The following is an 18,948-nucleotide window of genomic DNA, read 5'->3' as shown; positions in this document are numbered from 1 at the left end:
TCCCCGCCGCTGAGCTTACACTGGTGCCTGTGCTCATGACCCCAACATGGAGGACGTAACGGGAGCCCAGAGCCGCTGAGAGGCCGGCAGCCTCTGCTGCACGCAGAGACCCTCCTCAGGCCCTCGGCCTTGCCTCGCCTGGTCACATCCTCCCGATTTAGTCCCAGCCAAGTAATGGGCGTGTTTCTAGACCCCAGGGGAGCAGCCCTCAGCCTGAGGGTCCCATGATGTGGAGCCTGGTCACTCTGCAGAAGAAAAGCCAGGTCTGACTCGGGATGCAAGACTCACAGGTGCCCTCCGTGGCTGCTTTTTTTTTTTTCTTTTTTTGCGGTACTTGGGCCTCTCAATGTTGTGGCCCCTCCCGTTGCGGAGCACAGGCTCCGGACGCGCAGGCGCAGCGGCCATGGCTCACGGGCCCAGCCGCTCCGCGGCACGTGGGATCTTCCCGGACCGGGGCATGAACCTGCGTCCCCCGCATCGGCAGGTGGACTCTCAACCACTGCGCCACCAGGGAAGCCCTGTGGCTGCTTTTTAAAGGCTGCCAGACGTCAGCCTTCTGGTAGCCAACATGTAGTGGTTCTTTCTCCTTAGGAGTTGCCTTCCGTTTATTAAAGTAGCTATCACAGAACATAAGACTTCTGGTGTTTTCCATGTGTTGTAATTTTCATGGACCTGTATTATCATTTAATGTGCGTACACGAAGACAGAGAGAAATAAGTTTCCTTCACATGCCTACCACGTGCCAGGCACTGTGATAAACTCGTGAAGTGCACTGTTTCATTTAATTGTTCAGATGAGGAAACTGAGGCAGGGAGCTGGAAGGATACAGGGCTTGGTCTGGCGGAACTGGGATTTAAACTCTGCAGTCTGGCTCCGGGCCTGCAGCCTCCGCCCCTTGGATGTCACACAGCAGCCTTCAGGCTCCTGACCCCGCTGCAACGATGGGCATGGCCCTCCAGAGCCACCCTTTCTCACCATCACTCTCTCCCTTACCTTGCCCACACCGGCGCTCACGCTATCTCTCTCCCTCCCTCCCTCCCTCTCTCTCTCTCTCTCTCTCTCTCTCTGTCTCTCCCTCTCTCTCTCTCTCTCCCTCCCTCCCTCTCTCTCCCTCTCTCTCTCTCTCTCTCCCTCTCTACCTCTCTCTCTCTGTCTCTCTGCTCCTCCCTTCTTCCCTTCCTTAGTTATCCTTTGTCACAACCTCCCAGTTGAAAACCAGTGCAATACTGCCCTCCAGTGTTTGTTTATTCATTCATCAGCTACCCATTAGATGCCTCCTGTGGGTCTGGCGGTGTTGGCACCAGGGATAGATACACCGGGGAAGACTGCAGATGGGCTCTGTCCCCACAGAGCTTACGGCCCACACGTTTTGTACATTAAATGCAGTTGGAAAAAAACTGTATCATATATGGAGGCCCCCTCTCCCAAATCTAGTAAGAAATGTGTTAGGTATCAAGCTTATGTTACCTACCAAATATATAGTTATTTAATAACAGAACTACAGAAACAGGGTATAGTTCATAATAATAAAATGATCAGTACATTCAGACAATAGAACACAATGCAGCCTCTAAAGTAGTGACTTAGGGAATCCCCTGGCGGTCCAGTGGTTAGCACTTGGCGCTTTCATGGCCGAGGGGCCCGGGTTCAGTCCCTGGTTGGGGAACTAAGATCCCACAAGCCTTGTGGCTTGGCCAAAAAAAAAAAAAAAAGAATAAAGCTTTCCTTAAAAAAAAAAGAGTACTGACCAGAGCAATGTGTATCATCATGAATACATCTCAAAAACCTAGTTGAAAACAAGTTACAGAAGTGTAGTCAGCATAGCATATAACAGGACGGAGTATAATACCGGACAGGAGCATCTTACCGTAGGACACAACGCGGTGTAAATCCAGTGCCCTGCAGAAGCTTTGTACAGTGTAATATCATTTGTGTAAAACTTTAAAGACATCCAGAGCAATACTGTGTATTATCTTGGGCACATCCACATATAGTAAACCTGAAAAACCATTTGAGGAAAAACCACATGCCAATTTTTGGACACTCTCTGGTGTGGGAAGGAAGGTTGAGGCTTTAACAAACGTTAAAGATTTCGCAGACGTGGCAACATTTAACCATGGGTTCATCTGTTTGGTGCCTGGTTGCCGTCACCTTTGGTGCTTTTCTGTGTGTTGAGAACGTTGACTGATTAAACTTGAACAGGTGAAATGGGCGTGTTGTGCGCTTCTCCCTGTCTGGCATGTGCGCATTTCTGGCATTGCTGTCACATGGATGTTCCTCTAAAGAAACACCTTAGCTACAGCGGTTTGGGGTGTGTGTGTGGGGGGGGTGTCAGCCTCCTGGGGCCCCAGCAGGGGGCGCGGCAGCATCGCGGACGCGAGGCGGCTGGGCAGCACCGCGGAAGGGGCAGGAAGGGTATTTAATAAGCACTGCAGCTTTCTGTAGGCTGTAGGAAGGGGCCCAGAATCCCCCCGTTTGGCCACTTAACAGCCACCACGTTCCTCTGCACATCTGTTGCCTTGGCCGTTTCCGAGGCTCAGGGTACAGAGACGGTGCCGGACACACACGTGCCCAGAGCTTCCTTTGCCGTTGCGTCGATGGGCCTGACGCTGACGTGCGGGCAGCTTTTTCCTGTCCAGGTGAGCAGGGAACCTTCCTTCTCTTCCAGGTGGAAAAGGATTATTCTTACTTGAAGGAGATATGCGATCGTCAGGCAGAACAGCTGAGCAGAGCCAGCCTGAAGCTGCAGGAGAAAGCGTCGGAGAGTGACGCGGAGATTAAAGACATGAAGGAGACCATCTTCGAGCTGGAGGACCAGGTGGAGCAGCATCGAGCCGTCAAGTTACACAACAAGCAGCTCATCAGTGAGCTGGAGAGTAAGTGGAACCAAGCCCCGGGCCGCGTGGGTCAGGAGGGAGGGGAGCATGCTGGTGAGAGGTCTTCCTCTTGCGTGTGCTGTGGTCTCCCGGGAAGAACGGCAGTTAAAACAGACAGAATCGTCAGTCTCCTCGACTGAGCTGCAAAGCAGGTGATACAGAAGAAAGACTGTGGGTCGTGGGTGGACAGTGTGTGCAGTTAGGAGCACCGCGTGTGAGCCACTGCTGACCACACGGCAGGTGCCAACAGGTGTTGCCATTGGGCTCTGATGGATAGAAGGGTAGGGGGCAGGGGGTGGGACCGATTCGGACGGCATGTGCTCTTGGCCTCAGGAGAAAACAATTCCAGCATGGGCCCCATGGATGGTTGGTATCAAATGACTTACAGATGTTACCCACTTCTTACTCAAGAGGCACCAGTATATGCCTTACCTGTGAACCAGTTGCTTGTTTTGAATAGGGAGGGATGTTTGTCAGAGATTAGTTAAACATTGCCTGCCTTGTCCAAATAAGCCTTATCAAATGATCGCATCTAATGTGTTTTCCCTTCATAACAAAAGAATTAGCATGCAGAGCTTTTAGTGGCACCGGCCTTACTGGCAATAGCACGGCTGGTTGCCTGAAAAGTCCCCCAACGGGTACAGCCCATCCTGATTATTTGAGGAACCCTTATTTTCGAATTCACCTGCTCGCCCAGACTGACTTGTAACCCCCAAAACCAGTACTCACAGCGCTCCCGCTGCCTCCGGCGCCCGTGCAGAGCAGCGGAAAGCTTGAGGCTCCCGATGTGCAAAACGTCGGGACCAGAGGCCCACGGGAACGTGACCCGTCTTTGCCGCGGGAGCTGATCCCATGCGCCTGGCGACTGTACGTACCTGCCTCGACCGTGGCACCTGGCCGCGTAGTCTACGCCTCACTACGGTGGTCAGCGTCACAGCTACTTCGTGTGCAGTGTGGGGTGACAACAGGACACTCAGCATCACTGTCACCCAGGCTCTTCTCAGAGGTCACACCTGAGAGTACAGCAGAACACCTGACGCCGGACCGCACAAGTCCAGGGCCAAACAGGAGGAGACCTGTTTCGTTTGTATTTTGTTTGTTTTTGCTTCAGTGATTTATTTCGAGAATTTGGTCATACTGTCCCCAAATCCTAAAAAGTCAGCACAGACACACCAAGAAAGCAGCATGTAATTACTATCCGGAGCACATGTCAGGCCCACTCCCTCTGGTTATGTCATAATGTGTCCAAGACTGAAAAGAACAGTGACAGACCTGCATCTTTTGAGAAGCCGTAAACGTCTGTTGGGGACGTTAGGGTGTTGATAGGTGTCTTTTCACCACGAGACGCGGGGACACGAAAATACATCTCGAGATGAACCGGTCTTCCCCCTTAAGACCCTTAAGAGGAATGGACAGAAAGATAAAAAGAAGTTATGGAGCGCTGTCTTTTTCTGCACCATTGACCCCAAACACAAATCCTTAGGCCCCACGTGTGAACCTGAACTGCTGGGGTAGAACCTGACCATGTGTGGGTTTTTTGAAGCTTTTCTGGTAATTCCGGTTTGTATCCTTAATAGACAAGGACGGCTTTGGAGGGACCGTGAGGACCCACTGGAGAACTGACACTATGTGTAACGGATGCGATCAGATTTAAACTGAACGACTCTTGACAGCAACGTGGAGAGAACTAGAGACAGAGAGGGACTGAGGATCTTTTTTTTAAGTTTCTAATTCAATTTTATTTTATTATTTTTTTATTGAAGTAGACTTGATGTAGAATATTGTGTAAGTTATGGGTGTATAAGATAGTGATTCAGAAGTTTTGGAGTGTTACTCCATTTATAGTTATTATAAAATATCGGCTATATTTCCTGTGTTGTAAAATATATCCTTGTAGCTTATTTTATACCTAATAGTTTGTACCTCTTAATCCCCAGCCCCTATATTGCCCCCGCTTTCCTCTCCCCACTGGTAACCGCTAGTTTGTTCTCTATGTCTGCTGGAAAGTAAGTGGCACCTGCTTCTTTTTTGTTGTATTTACTGGTGGCAGACGGACTCTCAACCACTGCGCCACCAGGGAAGCCCTGGTTTGTTGTATTCTTTAGATTCCACGTATAAGTGAGATCATAGAGTATTTGTCTTTCTCATTCTGACTTATTTCACTGAGCATAACACCCTCCAAGTAAGATGTTCTTTACTAAGGAAAGGAAGTCCAGTCCCCAGTGGAGCTGTTAACGTACACCCGCCAGACCCTTGTCACCCTGGGAGATTCTGAGTCTGTGCAGAGTCTGGGGCTTGAACATCTGCTCTTTTGGAAAGCTTCCCAAGTGATTCAGAGTTTTAACTGCAGTTAAGTCCCATGGCTGTATAGAAACTGACCTAAAAGTCACGACGGTAATAACCAGCCATATCCGCTGTTACGCAAAAGCCCTCCCTCCACCTCACGGTGATGAAGGACGTTCAGGATGCCGTGTGCACTTCCAGGGAGGCCGAGAGTAAGTGTGTGAGTGTGAGCCGCTGTTTGCCCTCTTCCCGGAGCTCTGTGAGGCTGTGCCCTAACCTCACACCGCCGCTTTCCCGAATCATCCCACTCTCCCTTGGAGGAGCCCCCGCCTCTGGCTCCCGTGCTCAGGACGCTGAGATGGGGCCCCGGCAGGCAGAAGGGGTGGGCTTCAAAGCCTGTTGCAGGATCTGGGTCTGCTCTGCTTCCGAGCTTAGCTTCTCCCCAGGGTCTCGAGACTTTTCCAACTCCGTCTGCCTGTTCATTTCCAGGCAACGTGATAAAACTGGAGGAACAGAAGTCGGACCTGGAGAGGCAGCTGAAGACTCTGACGAAGCAGATAAAGGTGAGGCACAGTCACGGCAGGGATGGGACGCCCTCCATCATTTTACTGGAGGGGTCCCCGTGAACATAGGTGTGGACACCGTTGAGAGGTACCCTGACGACTCCCTGGCCCGCTGTGTATAGCAGGTTTGCGGGGCCCGGGCCCTGGAACCACGAACGGTGTGGCCGGGAGGGAAGTTCAGGAGGCCTTGATTTCAGGATGGGCACTCCGACACCCGAGGCTGCAGCCCCGCCTGCGCCTTTTCCCAGCGGCGAGGCTGCTACAGCCAGCCTTGCTCGGGGACCCACCCGGGGCCCCGCAGCCCCTGCCTGGGGGCCGGTCTGACGCGGGCGCGGACTGCGGCTCTTCCAGGACGAGACGGAGGAGTGGCGGCGCTTCCAGGCTGACCTGCAGACAGCGGTGGTGGTGGCCAATGACATCAAGTGCGAGGCCCAGCAGGAGCTGCGTGCTGTCAAGCGGAGGCTGCTGGAGGAGGAGGAGAAGAACGCCCGGCTGCAGAAGGCCCTGGGGGACGCGCGGGCCCGCGGCAGGTGGGTCATGCTGCACGCACCCTGGGCCGGGCCCACCTGCCCTCCTGGCCAGGGCCGACAGCATCCACACACGTGATGCTGGGTGTCTGTCCTGAGCCCTCCCCTCCCTCCAGGTCCCTCTGCCCCCATCCCCGGCCAGGGAATAACTAACCCCACGGCCAGGGAATAACTAATCCCACGGCCAGGGAATAACTAACCCCGGCCAGAGACTAACTAACCCCCAGCCAGGGAATAACTAACCCCACGGCCAGGGAATAACTAATCCCACGGCCAGGGAATAACTAACCCACGGCCAGGGAATAACTAACCCACGGCCAGGGAATAACTAACCCATGGCCAGGGAATAGCTAACCCCATGGCCAGAGAATAACTAACCCCCCAGCCAGGGAATAACTAACCCCACGCCAGGGAATTACTAACCCCACAGCCAGGGAATAACTAACCCACGGCCAGGGAATAACTAGCCCACGGCCAGGGAATAGCTAACCCCATGGCTAAGGAATAACTAACCCCACGGCCAGGGAATAACTAACCCCGGCCAGAGACTAACTAACCCCCAGCCAGGGAATAACTAACCCCATGGCCAGGGAATAACTAACCCCAGCCAGAGAATAACTAACCCACGGCCAGGGAATAACTAACCCCCGGCCAGGGAATAACTAACCCCCGGCCAGGGAATAACTAACCCCACGGCCAGGGAATAACTAACCCCCAGCCAGGGAATAACTAACCCCCGGCCAGGGAATAACTAACCCACGGCTAGGGAATAACTAACCCACGGACAGGGAATAACTAACCCCACGGCCAGGGAATAACTAGCCCCACGGCCAGGGAATAACTAACCCCACACCAGGGAATAACTAGCCCCACGGCCAGGGAATAACTAACCTCCGGCCAGGGAATAACTAAACCCCGGCCAGGGATAACTGTCCCCCGGACAGGGAATAACTGACCCCCCACCAGGGAATAACTAACCCTGGCCAGAGAATAACTAACCCCCGACCAGGGAATAACTAACCTGCTGCCAGGGAATAACTAACCCACATCCAGGGAATAACTAGCCCATGGCCAGGGAATAGCTAACCCCATGGCCAGAGAATAGCTAACCCCATGGCCAGAAAATAACTAACCCCACGGCTAAGGAATAACTAACCCCCAGCCAGGAAATAACTAACCTCACGGCTAAGGAATAATTAATCCCCAGCCAGGGAATAACTAACTGCAAGGCCAGGGAATAACTAACCCCGGCCAGTGAATAACTAAACCCCGGCCAGGGAATAACTGTCCCCCGGACAGGGAATAACTGACCCCCCACCAGGGAATAACTAACCCCTGGCCAGGGAATAACTAACCGCAAGGCCAGGGAATAACTAACCCCGGCCAGTGAATAACTAAACCCCGGCCAGGGAATAACTGTCCCCCGGACAGGGAATAACTGACCCCCCACCAGGGAATAACTAACCCCTGGCCAGGGAATAACTAACCGCAAGGCCAGGGAATAACTAACCCCGGCCAGAGAATAACTAAACCCAGGCCAGGGAATAACTAACTGTCCCCCGGACAGGGAATAACTGACCCCCCACCAGGGAATAACTAACCCCAGCCAGAGAATAACTAACCCCCGGCCAGGGAATAACTAACCTGCTGCCAGGGAATAACTAACCCCACGGCCAGGGAATAACTAACTTCACGGCCAGAGAATAACTAGCCCACGGCCAGGGAATAACTAACCCCCGGCCAGGGAATAACTAACTCCACGGCCAGGGAATAACTAACTCCACGGCCAGGGTATAACGAACCCCACGGCCAGGGCATAACTAGCTCCATGGTAGAAATATTCCACCCAACACCGTCACCACCATTCCTGGTGGTGAGAAAGCTCATCACTCGAGGGGACAAAGTTTTAGCCAAGTCCCCTCCGGGTTTGGAGGAGAGGATGCCCTTACATCTCATTGTTGGTCCGGGCAACTCGTGTCGGTCACCCTCACCCAGTGGGAGAAACTGACTGCTTCCTAGGGCGTGGCCACCAGGTGGAGGCCTCACCGTCCTGGCCCAGGACCTGCTTCTGTATTAGCAGCCCCCTTGGGCTCCCTGCAGAAGACCTTGAAATAAGCCACTTTATTAGAAAGGGTAAGCGTGGAGAACATATGTCCGGCTGATATGTGATTCCCTTATGCTCTCGAGGGGATCGTTACAGTCTGTTACCCAAGCAGGCCCTTCTTAACAGCGAGCTTTCAGAATAAGCTGTTCCGAAAGTGAGCCCAGAGTTGGTTATTGCTTAAAATTTAAATGGTTTACAAACAAGACTATCTACAGTATTTTAGACTTCAGCTAATGCAGTGCTGTCTCTTTCCCCATCAGGAATAGATGTCCTTGACGTTGAGATTCTTGGTTATTAGAAGTTATTTTGAATTTTTGGATTTCTCTCAACATAAGATGTAGTAGAATTTAAAAACCAGATTTATTACATTCTGGGTGCAGATTTGTACAGTTTGCCCTTTTTACCTGTTTTTCAGGGTTGACAGGGGCTGGATTCTGAGCTTCTGGGTCTGATACAGTATCATGAACTTCACAGCAGTGGAAAGAGTAGATTTCTGCTCAGAATTCTCTTTTGATTCTCTTACCAAACTTGCTTCAATCAATCTGGTGGCCCTTTGTTTATAAAAATCAAGATCATAGTTTTATAGTCACACCTATACCCTCTGGCCACCAAAAGCACGTGAATTTTAAGGGAGAAGCAGAATAGGAAAACTAGATTTCATAGTGTTCCCTATTGAAATGATTGTGAGGTCATTCTGGTTTGCTTTGGTGTCTGCTTTTGTATATTTGTCCATGTGTCTTGCTTTTCTAGTGTGTGTCTTTGGAAGAGGAACCACGTCATAACCTGCATTGCTTCATATATACGTGAATTTACAGATAAATGATAAAAGACAAGCCTTGAGTTTAAGAGGTGGCCCTAAATAAGTTATTGTATAGGATGCTGCATTTCTTACTTAGGTTCTAAGATACAGGTCAGATTATACAACTCGAACCCTGATACCATAGGAAATCTGCGTGCGTCTTGACAGTTTAGGGCCCCATGTGCTACATCCAACATTTTCAAACTTAGGGTCACTTTTTTTTTCAAACACAGTATGTTTCTCTTGATTTTCCAGTGATTTGCAAACCTACCTCCTAATTCGAGCAGTTTAATCCCTTATCACAAAATGTTTCAAAATTCGAGAACTGACAGCAGTTCAGAACATGGTGTGCTGCTGAAACCCTGCAGGTGTCCGTGGGTTTCTTGGCTGTCACTGCCCTTCAGATGATTGCCAGGGTGGTTTCTTGTCTGATTTTGCGCTGCCCCGGCTAGCTGCCCCTTCTAAAGCATTGGCTGTTGGAAAGTTACTCGCAGATGGCTCCACCTCTTCCTGAACCTACCACGTGAGCCAGACTTGCAGCCAGCTGACACCCTCCGAGGTCCCAGAGCCGCAGAGGGTTTCCATCTTGGCTGCCTGGGTTCTTGACTTTGACAGTCTTCTGACGAGAACTCAGAAGTCCTTCTTGGTTCAGCCACAGCCAAAGAACTTGCAGAAAATTCTCTGATGGGGTCCTCCAAGTACAATAAAGAGAAAGTAAGAGCATCAGAAAAGCGACTTGATCGTGACCCTGGATGGACTGATTCACATTCTCATTAACTGGCATTCGAGGGATCATAGGCCAGTAGGCAGGCCGGTGGGGTGCCTGGGTGTGAAGGCAAGTTAGCGTTTATTATCAAGAACTTAATAGTTAAAGTGGAACGTTTAGGTGATTCTAAAGCTTAGCTCATTAGCCATCTTCAATCCTGTGATGTTTTCAGAGGTATTTTTATTTTGGAGTCAGAATAACTGATGTTAAGATACATGGGAAAATGAGGCTCTGGTCTCATCTTTGCCACCAACTGGCAAGGTTTTCTTCCCAGACCGAGCTCCTTCCTCTCTTAAATGAGAAGGTAAGGGCTTCCCTGGTGGCGCAGTGGTTAAGAATCCGCCTGCCAATGCAGGGGACATGGGTTTGAGCCCTGGTATGGGAAGATCCCACAGGCCACGGAGCAACTAAGCCCATGCGCCACAACTACTGAGCCTGTGTTCTAGAGCCCGTGAGCCACAACTACTGAGCCCATGTGCCACAACTACTGAAGCCCACACGCGTAGAGCCCGTGCTCCGCAACAAGAGAAGCCACCACAGCGAGAAGCCCGCGCTCCACAACGAAGAGTAGCCCCCACTCGCCGCAACTAGAGGAAGCCCGCACACAGCAACGAAGACCCAAAGCAGCCAAAAAATAAATAAATAAATTTTTTTTTTTTTAAAAAATGAGAAGGTAAGAGTAGGTCGGATTTTAAGACCCCCCCCCCAAGCTCTGTTCTGAGACTGGTTGGTCAGGGAGCCTTTCTCTGATGGGGGAGTCAGGGACACATGTGCCCCCAGTACCACGTTCCCAGCTCAAGCCTTGGGTCTCCCTTACACGGTGGCATCTCCGTATTGTAGCTGGGCCATAGACCTCCTCTTTCTCTTCCAGAAATTTGAACAAACCCGTGTAGTTTTTGTGGACCTGAAAATGATCTGTTTTGCCAGACACAGAAATTATTGGATGGAAGGATAATGAATAACTTTTTCAAATCTGGCTGTGTCTTGTTTTGAACCATTATGAGAAATACAAGGAAATTAAAACTTTCACCAAAGTTAAAACATCAAAACTTTTTCCTGAAAAGTTGAGTCCTTGGGCTTCAGAGAACACACGTGCAGCTCGACTTAATGCCTTGCTGGGCCACACGCAGCCTTTCTAACAGAAGACACTGTCGGTGATATGTACATGACATGGGCCTCTCAAACAGTAGCAGGGCGAGACCTTTGTGTGCCTCCTGTTACTCTGACACAGTATGGACCATTGTTTTTAGGGTGACATTCGATTTTTGCTGTATGTATCATATGACACCAATAAGCAGCCTCTTAAAGAGTTAAACACATTGAATGTCTGTGCCTAAACAATTGTATCAGTTTCTGAAATAGAACGTCGAAGGTTCCCAGTGTGTTTAGCTTGTACCACTGGTTCTCTTGTCGTCACCTCTGAACTGGGCAGCATGGCGGCCGGTCACTGCCAGACTCTCTGGAATTGGCTTTTAACTCTGTGTGTGCACATGTGCATTCTGCCCTGACGTCAGTTGTGTGCCTGTGAGCCCTGTGTGTTGTTCTTACTGTAATGTGTCCCAGCCGCTCGCTGGGTGTCTGGAGCTGTCACTGGAAAGGGAAAGTAGGAAGTTGGAGGCATAGCTTCTTGGGTCACTGAGATGACTTGTCCAGCTCTCTCCCTGCGGATGCTTTGATACAGCATCTCCGGCCCTCCAGCGAGGGGGCCCGTTCTCGTGGGGATTCCTGAGCAGTTTCCGAGCGAACCTCACATGCGAAGCTCCAACTGTTGGGGGCCTCTGGCATTTTATTTGCCCCTGGAAGTAGAAACCGGTCCTCGGGTATCCCAACAAGCATAATCCTTTCACTCTCACATGACTTATTTCTTCATAGCTTCAGTTTGCATCTGTGGCCTTAGAGCTGTAGCCTCTGATTCTAAAGAGCTACGTCTGCTTCTCTGCTCCCAGGCCCCTGTCTTTACAGATTTGCTTTGAAAAGTGGGCGTGAGCTTCCCGGAAGCCTTTAGAATGTGTATACTGAAATAGTAAAAGAAATCTTTTTTTTTTTGGCCTTAACTGTAGGACAGTAGAGGGAAGCACGAGTCATTCTGTCAATTACAGGGGCCTGATTTGGTTGGTCTTGGACATCTCTGCCGACACTAGACTGTTGGTGACGGTCTAGTGGGAGGAGCCCGGCGTTTTGAAGTTTTAGCATTTTCTCTGTCTGAAGACCTTTGACTTCCAAAAGAGATGGGGACAGTCGAAATTCAGACGTGCTGCTCTGAGCTTTTCCCTGTGGAAAGCGCCAGCTGTTAGTCCTTGTGTGTGTAGACTAAGGTCGTGTTGCGTTAAGTAACACCTTTACCAGCCTTTGCCTCCCGTTTCTATTTTCCAGCTCCATGGTCTCTGTCAGCTATAGCAGAGCAGGTGGTGGAAGAGAGGCCGCCCAGCCCTTGCCATGATGGGAAACCACAGCCATTTCTTTGTGAAAGGGGGAATGTGTAGAGGAGAAATAACCTTTTGATAAAGAACCAAACGGTCTCCTTAGAACAGCCACTGTTGCCCAGTCATTGTCATCAAGTCTCTTTACCTTTTTTTTGTTTTCTTTTTGCATTTTGGAGTCAACTCTGCACAAAGATGATCCTTCCCTCTTTTTTTTTCTTTATTCTTCACAGAAGATTCAGCAGTCTTTTGTTTGGAGCACGAAATAAAGTTGTTCTGCAAAACAAAGTCTGTCGTGAAAAAATTTTTGAGATGCAGTCAGAGTGCTGAGTGAGGGCCGTGGCGTTGCACATGCAGAGTGAACACAGCCCAGGCTGTGCTTTACTTTTTTGGAGTTTACTTTTATGTTTCCTTTTGAATACAGTGTCTGATAAGCTTGGAATTAACACTGTTTTAGGTGAAACAGGAAGCCATCTGCATGACGTCTTGTTCTGAAGAAGTTAGAAAGTTCTGCTTCCTCTGTGTCCAGTCTTGATTTCACCTTTTCAAGCTGGGGTCTGACTTCCTTAAGCTTGTCTGAAACAAGCCACCACCATGTTTTGGGCTGATTTCCAAAATCTCTTTGGGGTTCAATATGCATCGATGTTTGCTTGATCATAAAGGATGTAGTTGAATCAGATAAGCTTCTGTGGGGACGATGCTAATTGGAATTGAACTGAGAACTAACGAACAACGACAAAAGCCTCGTGAATAAAACTCACCCTGGAAATCTAAAGACTTTTTCAATCCGGAAGCATATAACTCAGAGGGATCCAAGATTCAAAGTGCGACTTGAAACTCTTGGAAGTACGTACGTTTGTTAAGATCTGGGTCCAATTCAGCAACCTCCATCAGGCAGAACTCATTGCAGCTCTCTTGTGAAGAACTTCTAGACCATTAGCTACGTCATCAGGAGGGTGAGACAAGATGGGATCCACGGAAATTAGGAACAGGAAAGCCCTTTAACTCAGGAGAACATTGTGAGTGTCAAACAAGAGAGCACAGAGTCACTAGAAAAATTCGACTTGGTGACAGAAAGAGGAGAGGTCGACGTCCTCTCTGTAAAAATAGTTCTGACACTCGCTGGAGTTATCCTAGTGGGACAGGAATTTATATACTGGGAGATCTTTACCTCGGACTGAGAATCTTTAGGATGATATAAAACTCATTTGCCGGGTGTTTTCAAATACAAACAAGAAAAAGGCAATCTCAGCTTCAAATGCACAGCTGTCTCTGCCCCACATATTTTGATCTTTCTCTGGGGACTGTTGAGTATTTTTATATGTAAGCGTTTATGAAGTGCTAAATAAACATGTCGTTATTTCGAAGAGTCTTTTGCCTGATTTTTAATCACTGGCCACGTTTCTGCAGGGCCTTCCGGTCACTTTGTTCTCAATTTTCCAGGGTGTGTAGTTTCAGAACTTTAAAGCCATGTCAGATGACTGGAATTGAGGCAGAAGCAAATGGTATTTTCAATGCAAGTTGTAGCTAGGAGGTTGATTTTTAAGTACAAATGTTATTTTTTAAAAAATGATTTCATTCTTGGAAACAAGAGGGCAAGGAGCAAATATAATAATTTTGCATAAATGAATTTTTAATTAAAGATTCTGGAGTATTGGAAAGTACAGGACATGGTATTTGAAGTCTAGAACTGTCTTTGAAATTTAAAAACAAATAGTAGATTGTTTGGTGATTTACTGTATTGGATTTCTTCTTAATTATGAAGTAGTATTTCGGTGAACCGGTAATAAAATGGAGGTGTTAAAGAAAAATACTCATCCTTGTCCCCCTTGAGTAGAGTCCTGGAAGGTAACTGGTATTCTTCATCTGTTTTACACACATACTATCTCGGACATTTGGTCTGCTTTCTTTATTTAGTCTGATGTGAGGAGTGGGTCTTCTTCTTCCAGATGGACAGCCATTCACGCCAGCACTGTTTATTATATTACCACACCATCCTTTGCCCGCAGAACTGAAATCCCACCTTGACATTGTTCATTTCATCCGTTTTCAGAGAGACTTTCCCAGTATGCCCTTGTTCTTTTTTCTCTGGAGCTGATTCTACTTTAAACTGTCTTCATGGGATTATTATATTGCTAATATAATTTTTTACACTCGGCCTTTCATCTTCAAGTGTCATCTTTCATATACTTTCTTGAATTTTATTGTATTCTGAAGGCAGATGCTTTTAAGTGTCCAAATCTGTTTCCTGTTCCATAATTACAAATGTCTGTTCTCCTTTGAGTGCGGTGATTCTTTTCAGTTTATGCTGTGAGATCTATTCATAGATCAGGGCCTGTTTTTTCCCATCACTTATTCTTGCTTCAGTGGATAAAAGCGTATCAGAGCCTGTCACTCGCCCAGGATCATTGTCTGGATTCTGCCTCGATCTGTGCTCACTCTGCCTGACTGCTCTAGAAATCTTCTCGTATCTTAAACTTGAAGGAAGCCTCTTTAACGTAAATTTCTGTGGCACGTCGCAGACACAGACAGGGCGAGGAGGAGTGCAGAGGAAGAGGTGCCAGTGGGGGAACTTCACCTGTGTCCGGTTTCTTCTCTGTTTGGTGGAGGCGGCGTGGAGGAGCCGGTTTTGGGGGTCTGTTTTGCTTGGCCGTTGTCCATTTCAGGCGTGTCCTGTGGCCTTTCCCAATCTGCCCCTTTTTACTACTGTCCTTTGTGCCGGGAATCAACCACCCTGGCCTCCTTGGACAGGCGTGTCTTCCTTTGTGTCACTGATACTTTGCAGGAGGGGTGCTCTGCCTGTCCCCCAGGTGTTGCTTCCAGCCCTGGCCGCCCTCCAGGACCCGGGGCCTCAGTGGGGTTTCCCACATCTTCAGTCTCTTTGCAAGAGAATCGGGGTAAACCGGTAGTAATTTTCTTGTCACTTTCTCCCACTTATTCTCTGCGTCACAGAAATTCTTCAAAGTCTGAGGCACGGACATGCTATCTTTCTGTAGTTTCTGGTGCCGATGCAGGATTTTTACGATGTATTCCTGTGTTTCTTGCTGTTGGGATTTGGAGGGTAAGAGGCTTGTGTTCAAAATGCTGTCTTACGCTGTTTGTTTTTATTGTCATAGACATACTTACACTGAGATTCCGAGGACCCTGACACCTGAGACAGGATGTTTAACTGATTTCTGTCTCGCTGTGGACCTGCAGACTTCATTTAGGTTTGTGTTGTACATAATAAGAAGAAACACTTTGGGAAGGTTTCCTTCCACGTCAGGATGCAGAACGAGCAAAGGCACGGAGGACGGAAGAGGAAGAGAGCATCAGGCGGCCGGGCTTTGGTCCGGAAGCCAGTGGGTGGAGGGGAGTCACGGGCCGTCGGTCTGTGCGGCCCCAGGAAGGGCCTGGGTGGGCTCCGTTCAGTTGTTCAGGAAAGAGCTGTCCTGCGTGCGAGATTGATGTGCCCCGTCTTCTTTACAAAAACTAGTCTCCCGCTGGTGGAGGCAGCAGTGGTGTAACGTGACGTTTCCCAAACGTAGTTAACCCTTGAATACCTTACAACTAATTGCGAGCAATAGCTCGCGTGTCCTCGGATCAAAACCAACAGCAATGCCAAGCTGTGCCCTGTGTGATGACCTAAGAGCCGTAGAAAAACGACACTATTTGAAGATTCTGTTCTGTAACCAAACAAGAGCAGCCGTGCATTAGACAACAGTTAATAAGTAAGGGGTAAGTACAGACATAGGCGCATGCACATGTTTGAATACCAGTGAGGGGTACAGAAGATAGGCAGCAGTCAGCGAGCCGGGGACGTGGTCCACGGGCAGGACACGCCCCCATCTCCTGTGTTGGTGCCTCGGGTGACCTCACATACAACTGGCTCTCTGTCGTTTTCAGAGATGGGTTGCCACCTCCTAAGATCAGATTACCCCATAAAAATAAGAGCAAGGAAAGAAATATTGGTAGCATTTTTCTTAAATATACATTAAACAAATTTGGAGAAGTCCCATCAGCATTATTACCTTTTTTTTTTTTAAGAGCCCTTTGTGCCTCTCCCAGGACACCCACGCGTCATAGAAAAACCTGAGAAAGGCATGTCAAACAGCTGGGTTTTCACCCCAGATTCACCACATACCAGCCTTGTGACCTTATCAAGTGTTTCATCTAAAATGAAGGATTGTAACTTATGGAGTTTTTGCGGAAAAGTATATTAGATAATGTTTTTAAGACCCATGGTACTGGCCGTGGAGTTACATATCAGACACAGATTTTTTTGTGGAAATTATTCATTGTCGCCAGAGTTGTACATGCTGGGAGCCGACGGGAAACATGCCTCGTTTCTGTGGTTGGTTAAACGTGGTCGCTAAACGACGCAGCTGTCTGACCTGCACCTGAGAAGCAGACTGCGCAAAGCGCAAGAAGAGCGGCTGCGGGAGGCTTTTGTGTGCAGTTGTATTTACAGCACCGTGCAAGCTGTCGTTTTGGGCGATTCAAGGGATTTCCAAGGCTCCGTTGGCTATACGTGTGATTTTACTTTACAGATAAACCCGAGAGCCTCTTGTGTGTCTTAGGAGGCCGTGGCTGACCGTGAGCAGTGTTTAACCCGCAGTGGGCCCTTGGAGTGTTTCCTTTACTTAGTGAATTGGTTAGTGTACCCCTGGTTGTATGCTTGAGTATTTCTTAGTATCCTTTATAGAATACAGAGTCTTTATTCTTCCGCAGAACAGAGGGAATGTCGTACTCGGTGTATTGCTGGGGTTGTTGCTGGTCGATCCCAACAGTCTGAAGCCAGGCGGTGTCCCTGCTCACGGTTACAGCGCTGATGGGACCAACAGTGTCCTATGCGTCTTCTCCCTACACACACACACACACACACCCCTATGCATCTTCTCCCTAGACACACACACACACACACAAACACACCTGTGGGTGTTCTCCCTAGACACACACACACACATACACACACTTCTATGGTTCTTATCCCTAGACACACACACACACACACACTCTTCTGTTGGTCTTCTCCCTAGACACACACACACACACACACACACATTCTGTGGTTCTCCCTACACACACACACACACACACACACACACTTCTGTGGGTCTTCTCCCTAGACACATACACACACACACACACATTCTGTGGTTCTCCCTATACACACATACACGCTTCTGTGGGTCTTCTCCCTAGACACACACCCCCCATGCTTCTTCTCCCTAGACACACACACACACACACACACACACACACACACACACACATATATCGCTGTTATGTAACGTGGTAGGTCTTTAGTCCAGTAGCTTCGTTAACCTACTTAAACAACTGGTTGGGTTTTCTCACACTCATTCTTGCTGTCCTAGCCCAGCAGACTAGCATTGCTAGTGTGGAATGCTGCCCTTGATACCTGAAAGCAGAGGGGCTGGGATTGCTTCTTGCATCCTTGCTGCTTCCTTATGGTGTTGAAATGAGTCCTCTGTATCAGTTGATGTTGTGAGTCACAGAGAAACTTAGGTAATCAAAGGGAGCACCTCAGCGGAATGTAATTTTATTCTTATTAAATTATCAAGGAGTGAAATAGAAGTGGACTTTTAACAACAGTCTTCCTTTGAGGGGTGCTCTAAATCCTCAAGGCCAGGTGGCAGGGCGGGTACATGGATGGGCAAGAAGGTGCCCTCTGCATCACCTTCCTGAGAATGGCTGGGACAAAAATGAGAGGTTTTTCCCCAGCTCGTACCTAACCTGATTTCGCTCTCTCTCTTCCTACTTACCATCTGATTTTATACTGTGTGACACAACAGGGAAAATAACAAGAACCAACCCCATTCGATTAAAAAAACAAACAACCCCTTACCAATTTCTGAAATACCTGATATTTCGTTCTAGAAAATGTCATCAATTTACTGATTTTTTTTTTTCACTCGAAAGAAGGGACTGTGGAGACAAGAGTGTAGGACAGTGTGACTTAAGCGTTTTAAGTTCTGTTTCACTTAAATTTATTCTACTCACATTGATTACAGGGCAACAGGAGAAAGCTTTGAGGATTAAGGACAAGTAAATTCAACCACAGAAGCTTATGAGTAGCTAGGTTCCTTTCAAAAAGATCAATAAATGAATATTTTCAACTTCCACTGACCTTGCCGGAAGTATTCTGTTTGAGCCATATTCTCATAAATTAGTCATCTTTTTGCAAAACAGCTGTGGCAATTTGACACAATAGAAAGAGCAGTGATTTAGGAATGGGGAGTTGGGAGGTGTTGTCTTGGCATATTCACAGGGAGATTAAATGACAGGCCAACGTCCCCTGGATGAGGAAGCCATGCATGGGAGGATTGACGCAGATGGTCTGTCTTTAAAAGGCTCTTCTGTGAGTCTGTGCTGCAGTCTGGAAACCACAGAGAGAACTCACCAGGAAAGTGTGGGAGAGCGGAGAAGCCTCAGCTCATGCAGAGCTGCAGTGTTGCTCTAGAGTACAGGTACCATTCTCGTGGGGGGCAAACACATATGAGTCAGGATTCTCTTGTACCTAAGAGATGGCCGCCTCGTGGGTTTAAGCAGGAAGGTACTAAAGGGCTTGCAGGACTGTTGGGGGATGGGGGGATTGCTGGAGAAACAG

General features: G+C 48.6%; 1 protein-coding gene across 4 annotated transcripts in view; it reads left to right on the top strand.

Annotated features, from left to right (window-relative positions):
• The window catches only part of SPECC1 (sperm antigen with calponin homology and coiled-coil domains 1), a 246,390-nt gene that overhangs the window by 161,990 nt on the left and 65,452 nt on the right, over positions 1-18,948 (top strand). For 2 of the 4 annotated variants that reach the window (XM_024753283.1, XM_024753292.1), the window contains 3 exons: positions 2,669-2,876; positions 5,649-5,722; positions 6,074-6,252. In XM_024753283.1, the coding sequence (XP_024609051.1) occupies positions 2,669-2,876; positions 5,649-5,722; positions 6,074-6,252 (461 nt within the window). Of the gene's footprint in view, positions 1-2,668; positions 2,877-5,648; positions 5,723-6,073; positions 6,253-12,291; positions 13,703-18,948 lie in introns of those variants that run through there. The other 2 variants (XM_024753300.1, XM_024753306.1) reach the window with 2 other exon arrangements.

The sequence above is a fragment of the Neophocaena asiaeorientalis genome, unplaced genomic scaffold (genome assembly GCF_003031525.2).
Source record: "Neophocaena asiaeorientalis asiaeorientalis breed wild unplaced genomic scaffold, Neophocaena_asiaeorientalis_V1.1 scaffold540, whole genome shotgun sequence".
Taxonomy (NCBI): Eukaryota; Metazoa; Chordata; class Mammalia; order Artiodactyla; family Phocoenidae; genus Neophocaena; species Neophocaena asiaeorientalis.
Note: the sequence above shows the minus strand (reverse complement) of the source record. Positions and strands in the feature narration are given on the sequence as shown.